General features: G+C 41.2%; 2 protein-coding genes across 2 annotated transcripts in view; both read left to right on the top strand.

Annotated features, from left to right (window-relative positions):
• Positions 1–1,678, top strand: part of LOC311496176 (uncharacterized protein) — a gene marked incomplete at its 3' end in the record, with an annotated part of 351,079 nt that extends 349,401 nt beyond the window's left edge. The window contains exon 2 of the mRNA XM_084555939.1: positions 89–1,678. Coding sequence (XP_084412065.1) covers positions 89–1,678 — 1,590 coding nt within the window. The remainder of the gene's footprint in view (positions 1–88) is intronic.
• A 3,819-nt stretch (positions 1,679–5,497) lies between these two features.
• Positions 5,498–13,054, top strand: snx22 (sorting nexin 22). Its single transcript, XM_084555839.1, has 7 exons — positions 5,498–6,347; positions 8,568–8,651; positions 8,854–8,958; positions 10,887–10,981; positions 11,318–11,350; positions 12,076–12,143; positions 12,275–13,054. The coding sequence occupies exons 1-7, from the start codon at positions 6,261–6,263 to the stop codon at positions 12,391–12,393; spliced, it is 591 nt and encodes a 196-aa protein (XP_084411965.1). The 5' UTR covers positions 5,498–6,260; the 3' UTR covers positions 12,394–13,054.
• The last annotated feature ends 4,590 nt before the right edge of the window (positions 13,055–17,644 follow it).

The following is a 17,644-nucleotide window of genomic DNA, read 5'->3' as shown; positions in this document are numbered from 1 at the left end:
TGCCTTCACTGGGGACGAAATGGACCTCAACTTGTGCAATGAGCAAATCCACGACCTGCAGCATCAAGCAAAATCAATGCGCAAGCAGAACAAAGGACTTGTCTCTAAAAGGGACAAGCTCCGCAAAGACTACAGCTCCATCAAGCATGAGCTTGACAAGCTGAAGGAACTGCTGGAGAAGGAGAATAACACCGAAGCCAATGAGCCAAAGGACGAGGCATCTTCAGAGAGTCCCAACAAGATGTTGGACCTGCTCCAGCTAGAGATCCAGGACCTGGAGAAGGAACTCAGCCAGAGAGACCAAGAAATCCTGGAGCTCCAGAAGGAAAAGGAAAGTTTCTCTGCAAGCCTCACTGACAACGAAGAGCTGCTTGCTGAGAGACAAAAGATGGAAGAAGAGAAGGCAGCTCTGGAGGAGCTAAAGAAGCAGGTGGAAGAAGAGAAGACAGCACTGAAAGAGCAAAAGGCACTGCTTTCCAGTTCTCTCAAAGAACATGAAGATCCAGAGGAGAGGAACAAACAAATGAAGAAAAAGAAAAAGCTGGAAGACAAGAGTAAAGAACTGAAGGAGAAAGTGAAACAGCTGGAGGAGACTAAGAAAGAAATGGAGATAAAAAATGCAGAACTGAGAGAGACACAGCTTCACTTGGAGGAAGGGAGAAAGGAACTGGATGCCAGAACCATACAGCTGGAGGACGCTAAGAGACATATGGTGAAGACAAGTCAAGAACTGAAAGACAAGAACAGAGATGTGGAGCAAGAAAAGAGAGAACTGCAGGAGAGCATTAGACATCTGGAGGAGAATAAGATACAACTGAAGAAAGAGAGTGAAATATTGACAGTGAAGAACAAAGACTTGGAGTGGGAGAAGAAGACTCTGGAGGAGAAAAACGAAGACCTGGAGGGAAACAAGAAAATAGTGGAGAAAGGTGAAGAACTTAGAAATAAGTTAAAAGCCTTAGTGACAGGAAAGAAAGAACTGAAGGAGAAAAACAAACAACTGGTGGAGCAGAAGAGAGAAATGGAGGAGAAAAGTAAAGAACTGGAGGAGCGGAAGAGAAGAATGGAGGAGAGAAATAAGGAACTGGAGGAGCGGAAGAGAGGAATGGAAGAGAAAAGTAAAGAACTGGAGGAGAGTACGAACAAAATGCTTGAGACGAGTAAAACACTGAAAGAGGAGAACAGTGATTTGGAACAGGAGAAAAACGAGCTGGAGGAGAAAAATCAACCTCTGGAGGAGAACCTGAAAGAAATCCAGGAGATAAATAAAGAACTGGAGGAGAGGAATGGAGATTTAGAGCAAGAGAAGAAAGAACTGAAGGAGAGGAATCAAGAAATGGAGGAGGAAAAGCAAGACCTGAAGCAGGGGAATAACGAAATGCAGGAGAGAAATAGAGAACTGAGGGAGAATAACAAAGAAATGATGGAGAAAAACAAGGAACTGAGGGAGAAGAAGAGAGAGTGTGAAGAAAGATGCAAAGAACTGGAGGAGAAGCTCAGAGAAATGGAAGCAGAAAAGAGAGAAATAGAGAGGAGAAATGCTATTCTGGAGGAGAAGAATAAAGAACTTGAGGCAAAGAGAGAGATGGAGACAGAGAAGACGGAAACTGACTCCACAAAGTCAGAAAAGAAGAAGAAGAGGAGGAATTGTTTCTGGAGCTGGCTGTTCAGAAAGTAGAGTGACAGAAACGAGAGAGTGGAAGAGGATGCCCCTTGTTGTTCAGGTCGAACAACAGCTGCTCCCTCTACCTCCACCCTCTCTCCTTCTTCCTTCTAACCTCCTTCTTCCACCCTTCCTCCATCTTAATCATCCTCACCCTCCATCCTCTCCACATTACCTCTAACTGCCACCATATCTCTCCACCCTCCCTCCAGGACCCATTCACCATATCTCTCCACCCTCACCCCTCTGCTCTCCACCCTCCCTCCACGACCGATCCTCCTAAACTCCACCCTCCCATCCACCTCAACTCTCCACCCACCCTCCACGACCCATCCACCTAAACTCTCCACCCAACCTCCACGACCCATCCACCTTCACTCTCCACCCTCCCATCCACCTTAACTCTCCACCCTCCTTCCGACCCCCCTGCCCATACCCTCCTTCTTTACACCCTCACCCCCTATTGCCCCGACCACGTCCCCACCCTGGCCCACCCTCATCCGCCATTGCCCCCCCGGACCCCCATTGCCCCCAACCACGTCCCCACCCTGGCCCACCCCCACCCCTCATTGCCCCCAACCACGTCCCCACCCTGGCCCACCCTCGCCCCTCTGCCCCTAGTCCCCCATCCCCAAACATTAAAAATAATAAAAACAAAAAAATAAATAAATAAACAACAACAAATAAATCAATTCTGTATGTCTTTGCTTCTCTGAATAATCAGCAAAATATAAGTGCAACACATTCTAGATAAGTTATTATTATACATTTAATAGTGGTGTTAGTCAGTGGATAAAGATGATGAAGATGAAGGTTATTATCATTAGTGGACAGGATTAAGGTTGTTTAAGAAAGGTTGTTGTTTCTATCCATTCAATAGTGACTGGAAAACTACCAAGCTCCCTGAGCCCATAGTGGAGCAGTTTAACAAAATACTGAATGAACCTGAATGAACTACTGACACATTCTTTGATGTTTTTCAAAACCAGTTCACAACGATTTGGTTAAAATTCTATCAATGAGTAGCTACAATTTCTCTCATCTATCCAATCCTGCCTCGCTGATTTTTTTCTTTAAATAAGAATGGCAACAGTGGAATAAAAATAAAATAGTGTGATCATCTACCTGCTGATCTGCAGTTGTTGCACAACAAGGGTCCTTCATGAAGGAAACAATGCATCAGTTTAGAGATTACTTTTATTGTCTTTTAAATTGTATATAGTCAAGTTCAATTTGATGCCAGCAACACGTTTCTAATAAGTTGGGACCTGAAAAATAAAAGACTGGAAAGATTGTAAGTTGTGTAGTGCTTAAAAAATAGGTTAAAAGACCAGTAACATGATTGGTTCTAAATAGAACAATATAGATGAACAATTCTTTAAGAATCACATTTCTCAGTGTTAAGTGAATCAGTATCAGCATCAGTGGACACTGCATGTGTAACCTGCACGTCTGTGAAAGCACTATTAATGCTGAACAGATATAGTATACAGATTCTGGAGGAGACCTGGAGACAACATGTTTTTCAGGGTAGGCCTTGCTTATTTGAGCAAATGCCAAACCACATTCTGCATGTATTACAACAACATGGGTCTGGGTGCTAAAGTAGCTTGCATCCAATCCAGACCTGTCATCCACTGAAATCCACCATTAGAACACACCCCATGCTGACACAAGCTATGGGGCCACCATGGTCACATATTAGGACTATCAAAAAGAACAGAGTTGCAGTTATCAATGTGTGTTATGTTTCTGTTCCTCATTAGTGGAGCCCACCCCTGAGATGTCCCGAGTTGATACTTGAACAACAATAAATTTTGTTATTAAGTAATTCTGGGTCTCTGACTTTCCTTATTTTTCATATTTTGTGTAATTTCACCCAGAATGGTCTTAAAAAGGTATTAAATGTCACTTGTTCAAACCTGCATAAACCCTGTTATCTGCAGAACCTCTTACCTCTGCCTTTACTGTCTTATTTTCCTCTTATTTTGCTGTGTTCAAGATGTTACTGGGAGGCAACCTTGGGTTATCAGTGTGTAGCTTCCAGTCAAGTCCAGTGGGCGCATAGTCGCTCTTTCTACTCTGGATCAGAGGTTGCGCTAGACTTTTTCGTTGTCTGTCATTTTGAATGACAGGGTCATAAAAATCCTGTCATAATTTATTTTTAACCGTCACTTTAATTTTTTTAAATGAGAACATTTTCAATAGCATTTCATTTCCATTAAATTTTCATAAACTTTAAGTACTTTTCAGAACAGTACTGGGACCGGGACTGCTACCGCTAAGAGCTCTAAGACGGTACCGTAGGGTTGAAGTGCTTCGGTGGTATGCAAACTTTTTTTCCCGCGATGTTTGGAATGCAAACTGCAATTAGAGACAATCCAATTAATAACGGCACTCGTCACCAAGTGGCCAGCGGTGTGAATTGTGCTGGATGTATTTACACAAAACCAGCTTTATGTGTGTTTTTGTGCAAAGGCTTTCTCATTAGCTGCTTTATTCTTGTCATTGCCGCTCCTTCTCTACATTCACTTTCTAGCTAACTCGACCTATACTGCCCTCTCCCATTGCCACTTCTTTAACCTCAGACTCTGATATTTCCCTAAGCCAACACACGTTGTTTTGTGCCTACACCTAACCAAACCTTTACTGTGGCATAATCACATTGTGGCGGTCATGTCTCCAGCTGCTCATATCGGAAAGTTAGGACAAACACGGGTTCCCATGAAGGAATGTTGGGAATGATAATAATGTTATCATCTCACTCTCATGTGAATGAGTGTATGTCTCTACATTCCCTCCTTTCAACAGGCATAGCCTTGTTTCTAACCTAAAACCTCAAAGGTATTAAATCTCTAGGCTCACACGACTGAGGGGGCATTGATAAAGGTGAGAAAGTCCTAATGCAGAAGATTTTCTTATAGTAAAAAAAAAAAAAAAACATTCAACTGATATGCAAAAAGTCAAGATGAAAAATGATTTCAAATATTACCCAAAAGTGTTTTTAGACAGAAAATGATTTCCTTTTTCTCAGGTGAATACTATGTCACAGCTACAGCGCCAAGTCTAACTTCCCTTTTACAGTTTTGTTAATGTGTATCCTGTGTCTGCTGACACTGAGTTCAGGCACAATGAATGTTCAACAGCAGGACAAGGATTCACATGAGCAGTAGTAAAACAAGGCGATGACGCAGCGCTCAGACTAGCAAATCGCCGTTATATTTTTACCCTGCTGTGATCTATGACTCTGTTAGGTCACATATCCTCACGCAGTGTTGCCTCAGTCAGCTCTTCTGCCTGCTTAAATTAAAACACAATGCGCAACAACAAGAATGGGAAGACATAAATCCTGTGATGACGAGTCATAGACAGAGCATGTGATTCTGACTGAGATAAACCCTTGAATAATCATCTGTATATGGGGGAAGAATGGCAGGGAATTGTTCACCAACATTTCCCTTAATAGAAAAAAAAAAAACATGACATCAAATTGCAGCACGAGGCTGTTTTTCTCCTACGTTTTTCCTGCCTGGTCAGTTTCAGCAGTGGTTTTTAAGGGATGTGAGTACAGCCGTGTTTTATGTGGTCTGGGTTTACATCCCTTTTTTACGTCATGTTGTTTTGTTTCACTTTGTGTTTCAGAGCCAGTGGGAAGTGAATCTGAATTTGAAAATGGCATTTGGCATTGTTGCCCTCCAACCATGCTGTTAGTTTTAAACCACATTTTCTCAAAGAAATACAGTTAACCTACCTTGAGGACGTTCTATGGTGTATATCTATAGATGATTGGGATCAGGTAATTCAAATCTTATGTGTTTTATTTTTGTATAATAGTCTTAATCCACGGATTCCCAATCTTCCACAGTGTTTTGGGTATTTTTAGTCCATTGTGTTGTTTTTATGGCACACAACCTTTTTCCTTTCGTTTTTCTCCAAAAATCTTTTGATTTCCCCAATTTTCCGCCTCTTAAAATCTCTGTAAAACCAACTTCTATCTTAGTGCCCAGTGCGAAATAACAGATAAGACTCTCAGGAGTCGGTGGAGACCAAAACTGAGCTATAAGAGCAGGTATATTTGCCAGAAACACAAACAGCAATTAGGTGTACCTAATATTTAAAGGCATGTAAGTTTGGGGGGGAAAAAATACAAACAACAACACAACAGAGCACATCAGACAAAAGCACGTGGATTTTATCATTCACTTCCAGACTGCCAACATGCTTTACGCCCACTAAACGTCACGCTTTCCTGCTCCAGATATCAAACTCCAGCTCTGCGTCACTGTCTATAACCTCCTGATTGATATATTTCCAGCAGTAGCGACAGAAGAAGAAGCTGCTGGGCGTTTTGTCCCCAAATGTCGGACTGCACCTTTAACTTCCCTGGATGCGCTGCCGGGCTGTTTGTCCAATTAGTGTGTAGGTGGGGCGCAGGAGGAAGCCGACCGGAGAGCCACAACACACACACACACACACACACACCCACACCCACAGGGACAGTTCTTTTTTAGTTTTTCGGTTCCCGGACGCGGAGACAAAGCGTGCGAAGTTACCTTTCATAACCAGAAAGTAAATCTCAGACAGTGTCCGGAGTCCGATGGTGCTGCAGGACGGTTTCCTCATGATTGAAGTGTCGATACCGTCGATGGAGAAGGAAGTGGATGAGTCGGGAAAGTCCAAAAAGGTGAGGACGCAGCTGTTTAACCTCCATTTTAGGTGGGGTGACAACAGGGAGACGCGTTATTCACTCACTGGCATGGATTTTCGCTTGTTGTAATGAGCGTAACTTGGTCGGTGTTGAAGAACTGCGGGCGCCAGGTGAGCGCGTTTACCTGCGGGAAGAGTGAAAGTGGGTTCAGCTGAGGCTGTTTCTGCCTCCATGCAGAGGTGGAGGAGTGACAACAGTCCTGAGTTTAAATTGTCTTTACATCTCATGTATAGTTCAAGGTGCAGGGATTAAATAGCTTAAAGCAGCACGAAGCCACAAAGACACTTCATCTCAAATAACAAGGCTATGGGTTGAGATCATTTTTTTTTACAGATTTATACCCTTTTGCTGATGAATGTAAGTGGCTGTGTTTATACACTTAGAAATAATTTTGTGTGTACATTTCTACATAGAAATGGAGCATTTATATGTCTATATATATATATATGACGTGAAATATAGGGCAGTGTGTGTATTTGGGCTGTAGAAATGTGGCCCTTTACGGATACTTGCAGAAGTGCTTCATGATTAAAATGTGTAAGAATATTTATTTATGGCTTATTGTCATAGGTTATATTATTGGTTTAATGTGTAACATGACAGTTTTAGGAACTGTTGCTTCGTGCTGCAGTGGAAGTGTAAAACAGCATGAAATTGATTAGCTTGAGTACAAAAGTACATCACTGTTATGTTTACAGTACTTTTCTAAATGTCGCTGCGTTCGAACAGTGGTCTTCAACTGAATGACCTACTTTTGGGTTGATTAGGTAATTAACTAACTACATTTCTATTTAGGAGTGAAGCCAACAAAGCGTCCCAACACAGAATGAAGTAATTCAATTTTCCAGTTCTATGAGATTAAAATATTTGATAAAGTTTTGGTTTCTCTGGCCTGCCTGAGAATGTTTTCTGGTGTTGGGCATAAAATGCTATTCCGTTTCATAACTAGTAAACCTTTATGTTCTAAGAATCAGCCTTTATTAAACAGCTAGTAGCATCAGTTTATTTAACCCAATGTAACAGTATTACTCAAAGACACTACATCGCAAGTCACTGCCTTGAATTGAAAATTATAGTAATCTTATGTAAGCATTGTGCTCTGAAAGAGTTAAAAGTAAAACTGTTCAGTATAGAAAGTGTAATGTTCTACATATATTATTGGATTTATATGATTGTTTCATTTGGTGGAGTTTAATCTTTGAATTATTTTACAATCTGCTGCATAATTATCAAACATTAGATGAACTTATAAAACTGTACACTTGAGATATTTCAGGAAATCTAGAGGAAAAGGTGAAATCATGATTTTAATAACTCTGGAGAGGACTGAGGTCTGATGTCTTGGTGCCAGGCAGAGTTCCATTCACCTTGTTGTGAAATTGTAATGAGTCACATTCACACCTGTATTTTAAACTAGTAAAACCTGACACTGGCCTGAGGAATTTACTCCACCTGACTTGCAGTGAAGAGGTCAGCAGGCAATACGCTGGACACACACCCCACCTAGGTCTCATCATCTTACATCTCACGTCACTGATTATGAGCTCTGAATGAACCCACAAACATAGTGCCCCTTCCCTACAGCGGTAAAATTCTTCAATACTTCTCATTCGCACTTCTCAGTATTGTTTCCTGATTTTAATAATGGTTTTACGTCTGAAAAGAAAAGCTCTTCCAGGAAGTCCTGTGCAGCTTGATTGTTGCATAAGCATATGAGTATAATATATGTGCACCTTAGCATGCATACATGCTAGTGTTGCTAGTAGTACTGAGATGTGTGGAAGACTGTAAAGTTCACACATCAACATGAAAGACTAGATGATAATCTCATTCACGTACAGGTTCACTAAACTGAAGTGACCCTCCAGAGGACAAGCGGTTATAGAAAATGAATGAATAAATGAATGAATAAAGCTCTGTACCTCCTCCTGGTGGAGAAGCAAAGTTGTTGTACAATGCACACATTTTATGTAATAGCCTGCTAAAACATGGCATTCACAGTGGATCCCAGGATAATAAGACATGCATGTAAGGATCTAAATGTGTTATTTAGTATAGCACAACATTTAACTTTATCATAATGCAGCATTTTTACCTGATCATTCTGGAACAACACCTTTCTGCTCCGAAACTGGTTAGCTGCTGAATGGCTTAGTAATGACTCATTATGACCAAATGTGTGTCTTTTGTTTGCAGCTTTTCAGAGTTGAAGTCTTGTTCAATGAGAGGAAACATTATGTGCTCAGAAGAAACAGTGAATTCCACACTCTCCACAGAAAAGTATGTGCAACCAACCTGCCGTGACTGCTTTCTAACCACAGCTAACATAATGACACAGAAGGGATGTGAATGAATTGATCATCACAAACTGTATTGGAAAATGTTTTAGTACTTCTGAACTGAAAAAAAGATGAATATTCTCCAAATGCTGGTCTCCATGTGTTGACTCGAAGCTTGCTGTCGTGTCTTGTGGTAATTGCAGCTCAGGAAAATCATCCAAACTCCAGATTTCCCGAGCAAAAGGAACCCACATCTGAGGACCAAACCTCTGGACCAGAGGAGGCAGGAGCTGGAAGATTACATCCAGGTAACCCAACGCACCCAGTGACGAGGCAGTGAAGTACGAATCAGGCCTCGTCTTTAGCCTGGTAATCCTTGAGCAGAAAACCTCTGACCTGCTGAAGTGCCGTGGTACAAGGACAACGTTCAGTTTTTAATCTGTTTTCCTGTATGGAGCTGTTTTCCTGTGTGTGGCCCCCATGCATAACACAGTCTCCCCAATGATTTCACACTGTTCCTATTTAAGCCCAAGATCATATTACATAAATATCAAAATTAACTATTTGCAGCAATGACTACAACATTAAAATCACCTGTCCCATATTATGAAGGTTCCCTCACGCCTCCAAAACAGGTTCGATTTGTTGGCGTATGGACACATGACTTCTTGGGGTGTCCTTAGGTGTCTGGCACAAGCAGATCCTGTGGGTTGTCAGGTAGAGCCTCTGGATCTGGCTTGTTCCGGTGCATCCGGCAGATGGTCAGTTGGAACTGTTCCTGAACAATTTCTGCTGTGTGGCAGAGGAGGCTTGTCTTTCTGGGGGAAGCTGCCGCTGTCAGGCTGTGCTGTTGCCATAGGGGGTTGTCTTAGCAGTGTTTAGGAAAAAATTGCACCTCAAAGCAAAATCAACTCCTCCTAGCCCGTTCATCCAATTCTCACCAAACTTGGCATGTATCTTTTATGGACAAAGTTAATGAAAAGTTATCAAAAGAACTTTAGCAGGGTTATTGATTACAAAGTTAATTGCTAATTCATTTTTTATGGCGTGCAACAGTATAACTCAAAAGCTAATATTTTGTGAAATATATACCCAAACTTAGTCAAACTTCATATCATTGCTAATAATATGATTCTGTACAAGCACCCCTACTTTCGTGACCCTTGGTCTCTAGGGGGCGCTACACAAGCAACATTTCAATATCTCAAAAACTAGCTAACTTCATGAAATTTGGCATACACAATCTGCAACATATTGTGTAGACGCCCATCAAGTTGTGTGACATTACGTCTACAGGGGGTGCTACACGTGACACGCAAACATTTAACATTACTTTAAGGCCTACAATTTTTGAGGTATTCACCCAATCCTTATGAAACTTGGCAACCGTCACTATAATATTCTTGCATATAATCATGCCAAGTTTCGTGACATTCGGCCTGTAGGTGGCGCTACAACGACTACATGTTTATATCTCACAAACCACCACAGTAAACTGCTTGAAATTTGACAACAATAATCTGTGAATGACTCCTTAATACACGCCCATCAAGTTTGATGCAATATGGTCTATAGGGGGCGCTACTGGTGACTCATGCCTCTGCGTCCCGCTCTGGGATGACTTGGCCACGGCATGGACCCCTTTATGATCGCTTGCGATCATCTAGTTGTAGTTTGGTGTTTTACAGAAACAAAAGAATATTGTTATCATTGACAACTTCTGGATGGTTCAGGTGGATAGGGGTGAGAGGGAATGATGTGGACTCGCTGATTTTATTAACAACAAACTCCTCTTTGGTCACATTACTGTGAAGGAACATTTCTGCCGCCCAGATATCACGCTCTCAGTAGTGGGTCTGCATCCATACTACACACCCAGGGAGTTTTCACTTACATTTTCCCCTCTGCTAAGCTGGCAACTGACGTCCCCCACTCTGTTACTGATAGACTCCAGACTCTGCGCCCCAGTGCTTTCTTCATGATCTCTGGGGACTTCAGTCATGTGACACTGGACAACAATCAATCACAGTCCTGAGCAACTGTTACTGGGGATTAACAATATCTGTCTGAATCTGAAGAAATGTTATGTTACGCTTCATAGGAAAGGCTTTCGTATTCAGTTTATTCTAACCATAAAGACTGGATTTTCACTGCTACAAAATACTGATTTCATCTTCATAGTATCAGAAATCTTTTAAACAGCACTATTTTCCAATTTTTCTTTTCATTCTGGCAGGACATCATCTATCAAAATGAAGACGTGCCACAGGTTCTGCTGGACTTCCTCCATGTTAAACATTTCCACACAGGGAACAAGATCGGCAGCTCAGAGTAAGTCCTTGAGTCCGGACTCCTCTGACTGCACCCGGAGATGCTGGACGTATTGCTATATTTAGGGCTTCTATTTTTGAATCAGGGGCAATGCAGCAACATAATAAAACTTCAGAGGCATTTCTCGCGGTGGGGTGGAGCAGCAGCGCTGTCTTCAACCCACGATATAGCTCATGATCGAACACAGAGGGATTCATATTTATGGTATAGCTAGTGTACTGTTTCTGTTACTGTGAGAGTTAGATGATCCTCTTTACTGGCTTACGGGAGATATTTCACAGAGTTACATATTTAAATTATCAGGAAACATCTAATAGTTATGTGCTCTAATTTCAGGTCGCTCGATGAATTGGACAGTCAGGATTACAAGTAAGATCTTTACTGGTATTTTTCATCTCTTAGTATTTGAGTCATGGACTGTATGTGTGGCAGCAAACTGCAGCCAAAAATTGCCATTTGCACAACGGACAGGTTTGATTATTCATTCCTTCAACGTCTTGCAGTCTGATCCAGACTTTATTTTAAATGTACAAATGAACATAAAACAAATTCGCTGAAATGAGCAACACACCAACAGCGTAGTGTATGACATGCTCACATAAGCAAAAGACTAAAATAACTCCCTTTCATTTGTTGACTTGATTACAGACAAGGTTTGAGGCACAATATATATGCAACTATGGCCACAAAGCATTTCAATGAGCTGCAAGTTTTTGCTATAAAACAGAAGATACTGGCTAAAATACTCAGATCTGCAGTGTATTAGAAAGATAGCCTCTAGGTAACAGAAAGGTGCTCATGGATATGCCTCAAAGGTTTGCAGTCACATGGGGCTACAGCTGCTAAATGCTAAATGATGCTTGTCAAATGATGCAAGGCTACGCAATGCAGCTGGTGTGTGACATACTTAAGGGCCACTCCTCAGCTCAGGGCCGTGGTTTACCACCACTCCCTCCCCCTAAAGCTACAGGCTCATTCCTGTTTATATCATAAAACATCTATGCCGGACGGCACCAAGCCCTCGTCTCGTCATGCCTCTGGCACACTGCAATTGGCTGAGAATGATCAGTTATGTTTTGCTTTTGTTTCCCCAGTTATCTGTCACCTCACCAGCGAGTGTTTGGATTCTTTAAGGATCCTTATCTCTCCGAGTGCGCATCAGGTAGGACAGAACAGACTGGATCTGTGCAGCAATTTGTTGTTTAATTTACGAACCACTTAGTATTTTAGAAGCAAAAAAAATGTTACGACGTCTTTAATAACACAGAATAAACCCTGAGCGCTGTCTTGCAGATCTCCCAGATATTGTTGTGGACGGGGTCCTCCAGGGATTTTATCCCCGAGACGTCCGAGTCACCTTCACTTCCCCCACCCTCCCCGAGCCTGATCCCACTTCCTCTATAGAGGGCTGACATACAGTACAGTAAAACACACAATACTTGCAAAAACATGAATGAAACAGCCATCAGCATCCAAGAAGCTGACACAAAAGACTTTTTTCTATGGTTGACCCCATTCAGACTGAAAGCCATCGCCCAGGCTTTGTTGCTGCATCACTCCACCTATTGTTCCCGCAGCCGTCTGAGGTTCTCATATTTAGACCAAGTACCAAAAATCCAACCTGAAACTCAGCAGTTTTAATGCTGATTCACTCACTAATGTGTGCCAGGGTTTTAGCCATGATGGCTGATTTTAAAAAATTTGACGTTATATTGCCAATAGCGAACGTGAGCCTAGCAAAATGCCTTGTGTCTGTTATTCATTTTAATGATACTCTAGCTAAGTAGGCTGATAACAGTTTTATTTTAACTTGAAATATTAGAGTATGGTATTTATGTGTACAAATTTAGTGTGTCAAAGTTAATGTTTGACTCGTGGACAAGTTTGGGTGTTGCATTGAGCTCTGGTATACAACTTCTAATATCCTTGCTATTATGTAAATACAAAACAGAATTTTTTTAGGCGGTTTTTAGTGTAACGTTTTCTACTAACGTTTTTTATGTATGTGGTTTTGTATCATGTTTATACTGCAGTTATAATAAAGAATTAAATGGGAGTCATGATGTGTGAATTCTACATTGTATATAGGCAGTACATATAAACCTGAGCTGTAGAACGACAACATCTACACTGTTCTGTTTGAGGAGCTAAAAGCAGGAGGAGACGTTTTTTGGACACCGGTATTTTGACATCTTTTTTTAGGTCACTGATCAGACATTCAGGTAGTGAGTACATTTGTGTTCACAGTCACAAACAAGTTCCCACAGCAGAAGAGCAGATGTGATCATACTTGTGTTGTTTATTTCAGACCTTATCAACCAAAATAAATGAATGTGTTCACTGTAGCGTACTGATAATATGGCAAGTGTATACATGAAGCATGCAGGTTTCTCCACCGCTGCCATGCCCCACCTCAGCTTGGGGCAAAATAGCTGACAAGTAGCTGCAAGCCGGTCGGACGGGACCTGCTTACTTAAGTTAAGGAGGAAAGAAAGCTTTGTGTTATTTGATTTTGGATCTAATTTGTTTGGCTAATTCTAAGACCTGGTTGCACATGTTCACTCTGTGTGATTAAAAGGAACTAAGAAGTTATAGTGTTTTTCTCGATGTTGTGTGAGGAAGCTGAATGCTACGGCTTTTAAAGTGAAAGTATTTGTACATTACGCTTTCTTTAAAGAACATCTGTCCCCCAAACCTAATGCACGGAAGTCTCAAGTGTTTATAGTAACTTTTCAATAAGGACAGATCAAGTGGGAGTGAAAACTAAACATTTATAGAGGAAACATGAGCAAGCGATGTATTTCAGGGCTAGGCTCTGGAGAGCTGTGCTATCATGGAGCTGAATCCTAGCCGATGAAGGAAGGAATGGTCAGAATATCTATACTGCCACCTTAGAAGTGGAGCTAAACGTGATTCAGCCTGTTTTATTTACACCTGGAACACCAGTCACTCCACACTCAAGCTAATGTTAGCAGCTTTAGCCGCATTGTATTAACCCGGCAGGTAGCAATTTAGCTGAGACAGTTCCATAGTCCTGCTTCCCAGGATCAATTGAATATCTATGTTGGCCCACCCTCATCTCTAGCTGTGGCTTGCAAACGTTTTCTGGCATGTCCACTTCTGAAGCCTGAAGATTTCAAATACCCAGGTTACACTTGTTATTAAACGTGATCAATAGGCCAATAGATGATGCAAATAACACGACAAATGGTCCAGGTTGAATTTTAGAGAGATATTTAAAAGTTAGCAATATAACACCAGCATAGTCTCTGCCTATGGAATTAGAACGCTGCCATAAATCGTGCGCACGCAATGAGACTCGCGCGAGCGCAAATAAAACATCCGCGCGCGCATTTTTCCCCCCCGAGCGCTTTTCCAAGCACTCGCGAGCTATTTTGTATCCTGTATCTATGCCCCCTGGAGCAATATTGTAGCCTGCGAGGAGAAAAACAGCTCGCGCGCGCGCAGAGTCCGCTCGCAAAACTTTCCCCTGCTCGCTCGCGAAACTCTCCTCTCCTCGCGCGGAAAACTGTCCCCTGCTCGCGCGCGAGTTATTTCTTTTAGTGGGCGTTTTTGTCAGTGAGGGGGACGGGCCTGGGGGCATGCCAATCACCATTGTATCCCCGAATATAATTGGTTGAGCCTATTGGCCAGTTGAACAGCAGGGTACGGCAACACTACTAGGACAAACGGGACAAACCACACTTATTCACACTCCAGAACAGAAGGTGGCGGTAATGCACCAAAAAGCTGGTTGCCGAACCGCCATTCAGGTAACGTCAAAGACAGTACCCTGCAAACATTTCATCAACCTTGACGGCAGGTCTAAGGGGCGACCTCTAGCGTGAAACAAGTTTAAAATAGGTCTAGGTCGCGCTTCGACCACAAACCAACTTGATGAAAAAAATAAATGTAGGTCGAGGTTGCACCTCGACCACAAACCAACTAGAAGAAAAAATTAAATTATACAACCAATCGGGTGAGAGCCCTTCTAGCCAATCAGAGGCGAAAAGGGCGGGACCTTCTACTCCAAACCTGGCAGCGGAACACGACTGCAGAGAAGCAAGCACGGCACGTACAGAACAGTGTTTTCGGTAAGTTCGTTGACATAAAACATTAGAGACGGTTTATATGTGTTCATATCATAAAATGTAGGTTCATATGCAACTTTCTGTGTTTTAAAAAGTGTCATTGACCGACCGTGCGTTATGTGTTTAACTGTCGAGTGGATTTCAAGCTAGCTGCTCACTCGGCTAACATAAACAGGGCTCTGCAGTGTGCTTTCTGTCTAATATTCTGATATTTTTGGACTATTGGAGTTTAGAAATCCAGACATAAATCAGTGAAGCACTTATACAGACCAGCTGACATGGAGGTGTCCAGAAAATGCATTTTTTTCCCCAAGATAATTTGAAAATGTTAATTTATCTTCATTAAAAAAAAACAAAAAAAAACAATAGTAACCTAATCTATTGATTAGCTGTTAAAATGTTAATATTAAGTGGATTGTGAACATAAAAATTTGACTCCCAATGCAATGCCTAATTGTCTGCTTTGTTAATCAACAATGCTTCTTCTATTTAAAATCATGTAATGTTTTTATTTTATCATTATCTGGGACTTTTTGGCCTATGTAAATATAACCAAAAAGATATTTATGTCTGTTTCATGACTTAACATTCATGTGATGTATGTAGTATGTACGTAGGTGAATTAGATGGTAAAACGGTGTATAATTTTCCAAGATGTGTTTAAGAATTGTTAAGTAATATACTTCAAATGTTTATCCAGCTTCACATGACAGAGTGAGGATCTCCACTCCAGGTGAAGGAGCCATTGATAGGAGGGAGAGGGGGCCAGAGGAGATCGTGATCGCCTACAAAGTGTTTTTCAACTGTGTTGGTGTTTTTATGTTTATTGCACATACAGCTAAAAATAAAGAGACCACTGCTGCGATTAAATTGGGATTATTCCACTAATGTTGATTTCTAAACTCCTCCTAAGTTTGAAAAGTAGTGTTGTGTTCTAAAATGAATATGAACCTGTTTTCTTTGCATTATACAACGTCTGAAAACACCAGAATTGTTTTGTCATTTTGACCTGTTGCCATTTTCTGCAAATACATGTTCTAAATGACAATATTTTTATTTCCAATTTGGGAGAAATTTTGTCAGTAGGTTATAGAATGAAACAAAACTGTTCATTTTACTCAAACACATAGCTATGAATAGTAAAACCAGAGGAACTGATCATTTTGAAGTGGTCTCTTAGCTTTTCCAGAGCTGTATGTGTAAGAATCATGTTGGTCTCATTATTTTTTAGTGTTCTAATTATGTTTGTGTAATAAAACTTTAAAGAAATTGCACTTTTGTGTTGTCAGACTTATAATTTCCCCCCAAAGGTAGGTTCTGTTAATACAATGTATTTATATAAATGTGTTAATTTATAGCAAAAAATATTTTTAATATCATTTATTATTCATTAAATGTATTATCTATATGTAAACACTGTAATTGTTTTTACAGTTAATCAGTCAGTTTGAACAGATAACATTTCGACGTTGAACAAACGTTAAAACGACGTCGAGACCTAGACGTAGCCAGGGGCTTTAAAAGTAATGCTGAAATGAAGGTTGAAAAGACGTCAGATCGCAACGTCAACATCTTCTCTACCTGCATTTGTCAACCTCTTTTTAACTCCACTGCAGAAACAACATCTAAAACTCGACACATACAGCTGTAAAAATATATATATATATATATATATAAAAACGATCCAGTATACTGGATCGTTTTTAGAAGGTGAATAATGCGCGTTTAGAAGACATCTGTGTTACAACGTGACGTTGTGGAGACGTTGTTTGCGACCGTTAAAAAGACGTCGAGGTTGCAACGCGACGTCGTTTCAATTTGCATTTCAGCATTACTTTTAGACCTCCTGGCGACGTGTACGTTTAGACGTCGTTTCAACGTTTATTAGACGTCAAAATGTTTGCAGGGCTGCTCTCATATCGAGAGTTGCTGACGCCTATATAAACTACAGGCCTTCTATCTTTTTTATTTATTTTTAGGATTTTTTTAACATTACGTGTATAATTTTCAGGGAGAAAGAAGTAGTCTAAATCGAGAATATGAACAAAACAGTTTTACCAAAATAAAAAATGTCGTTGTGCAACAGAATCCAGGTTACAAAAAATGATCAGCATTTTATCAGATTAATGTCGACGATGGAGGGAAGGAAAGACAGCACTCAGTCAAACATACTGAAGTTCATTGCTCTGTGTGACATTTTGCAAACTTTCAAGTCAAGACACCAAATCACAATACATGTCATTCAGGCATTCGGGGCTGTGTGGTTTGTCCCGTTTGTCCTAGTAGTGTTGCCGTACCCTGCTGTTCAACTGGCCAATAGGCTCAACCAATTATATTCGGGGATACAATGGTGATTGGCATGCCCCCAGGCCCGTCCCCCTCACTGACAAAAACGCCCACTAAAAGAAATAACTCGCGCGCGAGCAGGGGACAGTTTTCCGCGCGAGGAGAGGAGAGTTTCGCGAGCGAGCAGGGGAAAGTTTTGCGAGCGGACTCTGCGCGCGCGCGAGCTGTTTTTCTCCTCGCAGGCTACAATATTGCTCCAGGGGGCATAGATACAGGATACAAAATA

This window comes from Chelon labrosus (assembly GCF_963514085.1).
Source record: "Chelon labrosus genome assembly, chromosome: 11".
In the NCBI taxonomy this organism is placed as follows: Eukaryota; Metazoa; Chordata; class Actinopteri; order Mugiliformes; family Mugilidae; genus Chelon; species Chelon labrosus.
Note: the sequence above shows the minus strand (reverse complement) of the source record. Positions and strands in the feature narration are given on the sequence as shown.

What these genes read in the sequence shown, in the direction of transcription:
- snx22 (XM_084555839.1), top strand. Translation starts at nt 6,261, where the DNA reads ATGGTGCTGCAGGACGGTTTCCTCATGATTGAAGTGTCGATACCGTCG. An exon ending in AGTCGGGAAAGTCCAAAAAG is followed by an intron (nt 6,348 to 8,567) that starts GTGAGGACGCAG and finishes TTTTGTTTGCAG; the next exon opens with CTTTTCAGAGTTGAAGTCTT. An exon ending in AACAAGATCGGCAGCTCAGA is followed by an intron (nt 10,982 to 11,317) that starts GTAAGTCCTTGA and finishes CTCTAATTTCAG; the next exon opens with GTCGCTCGATGAATTGGACA.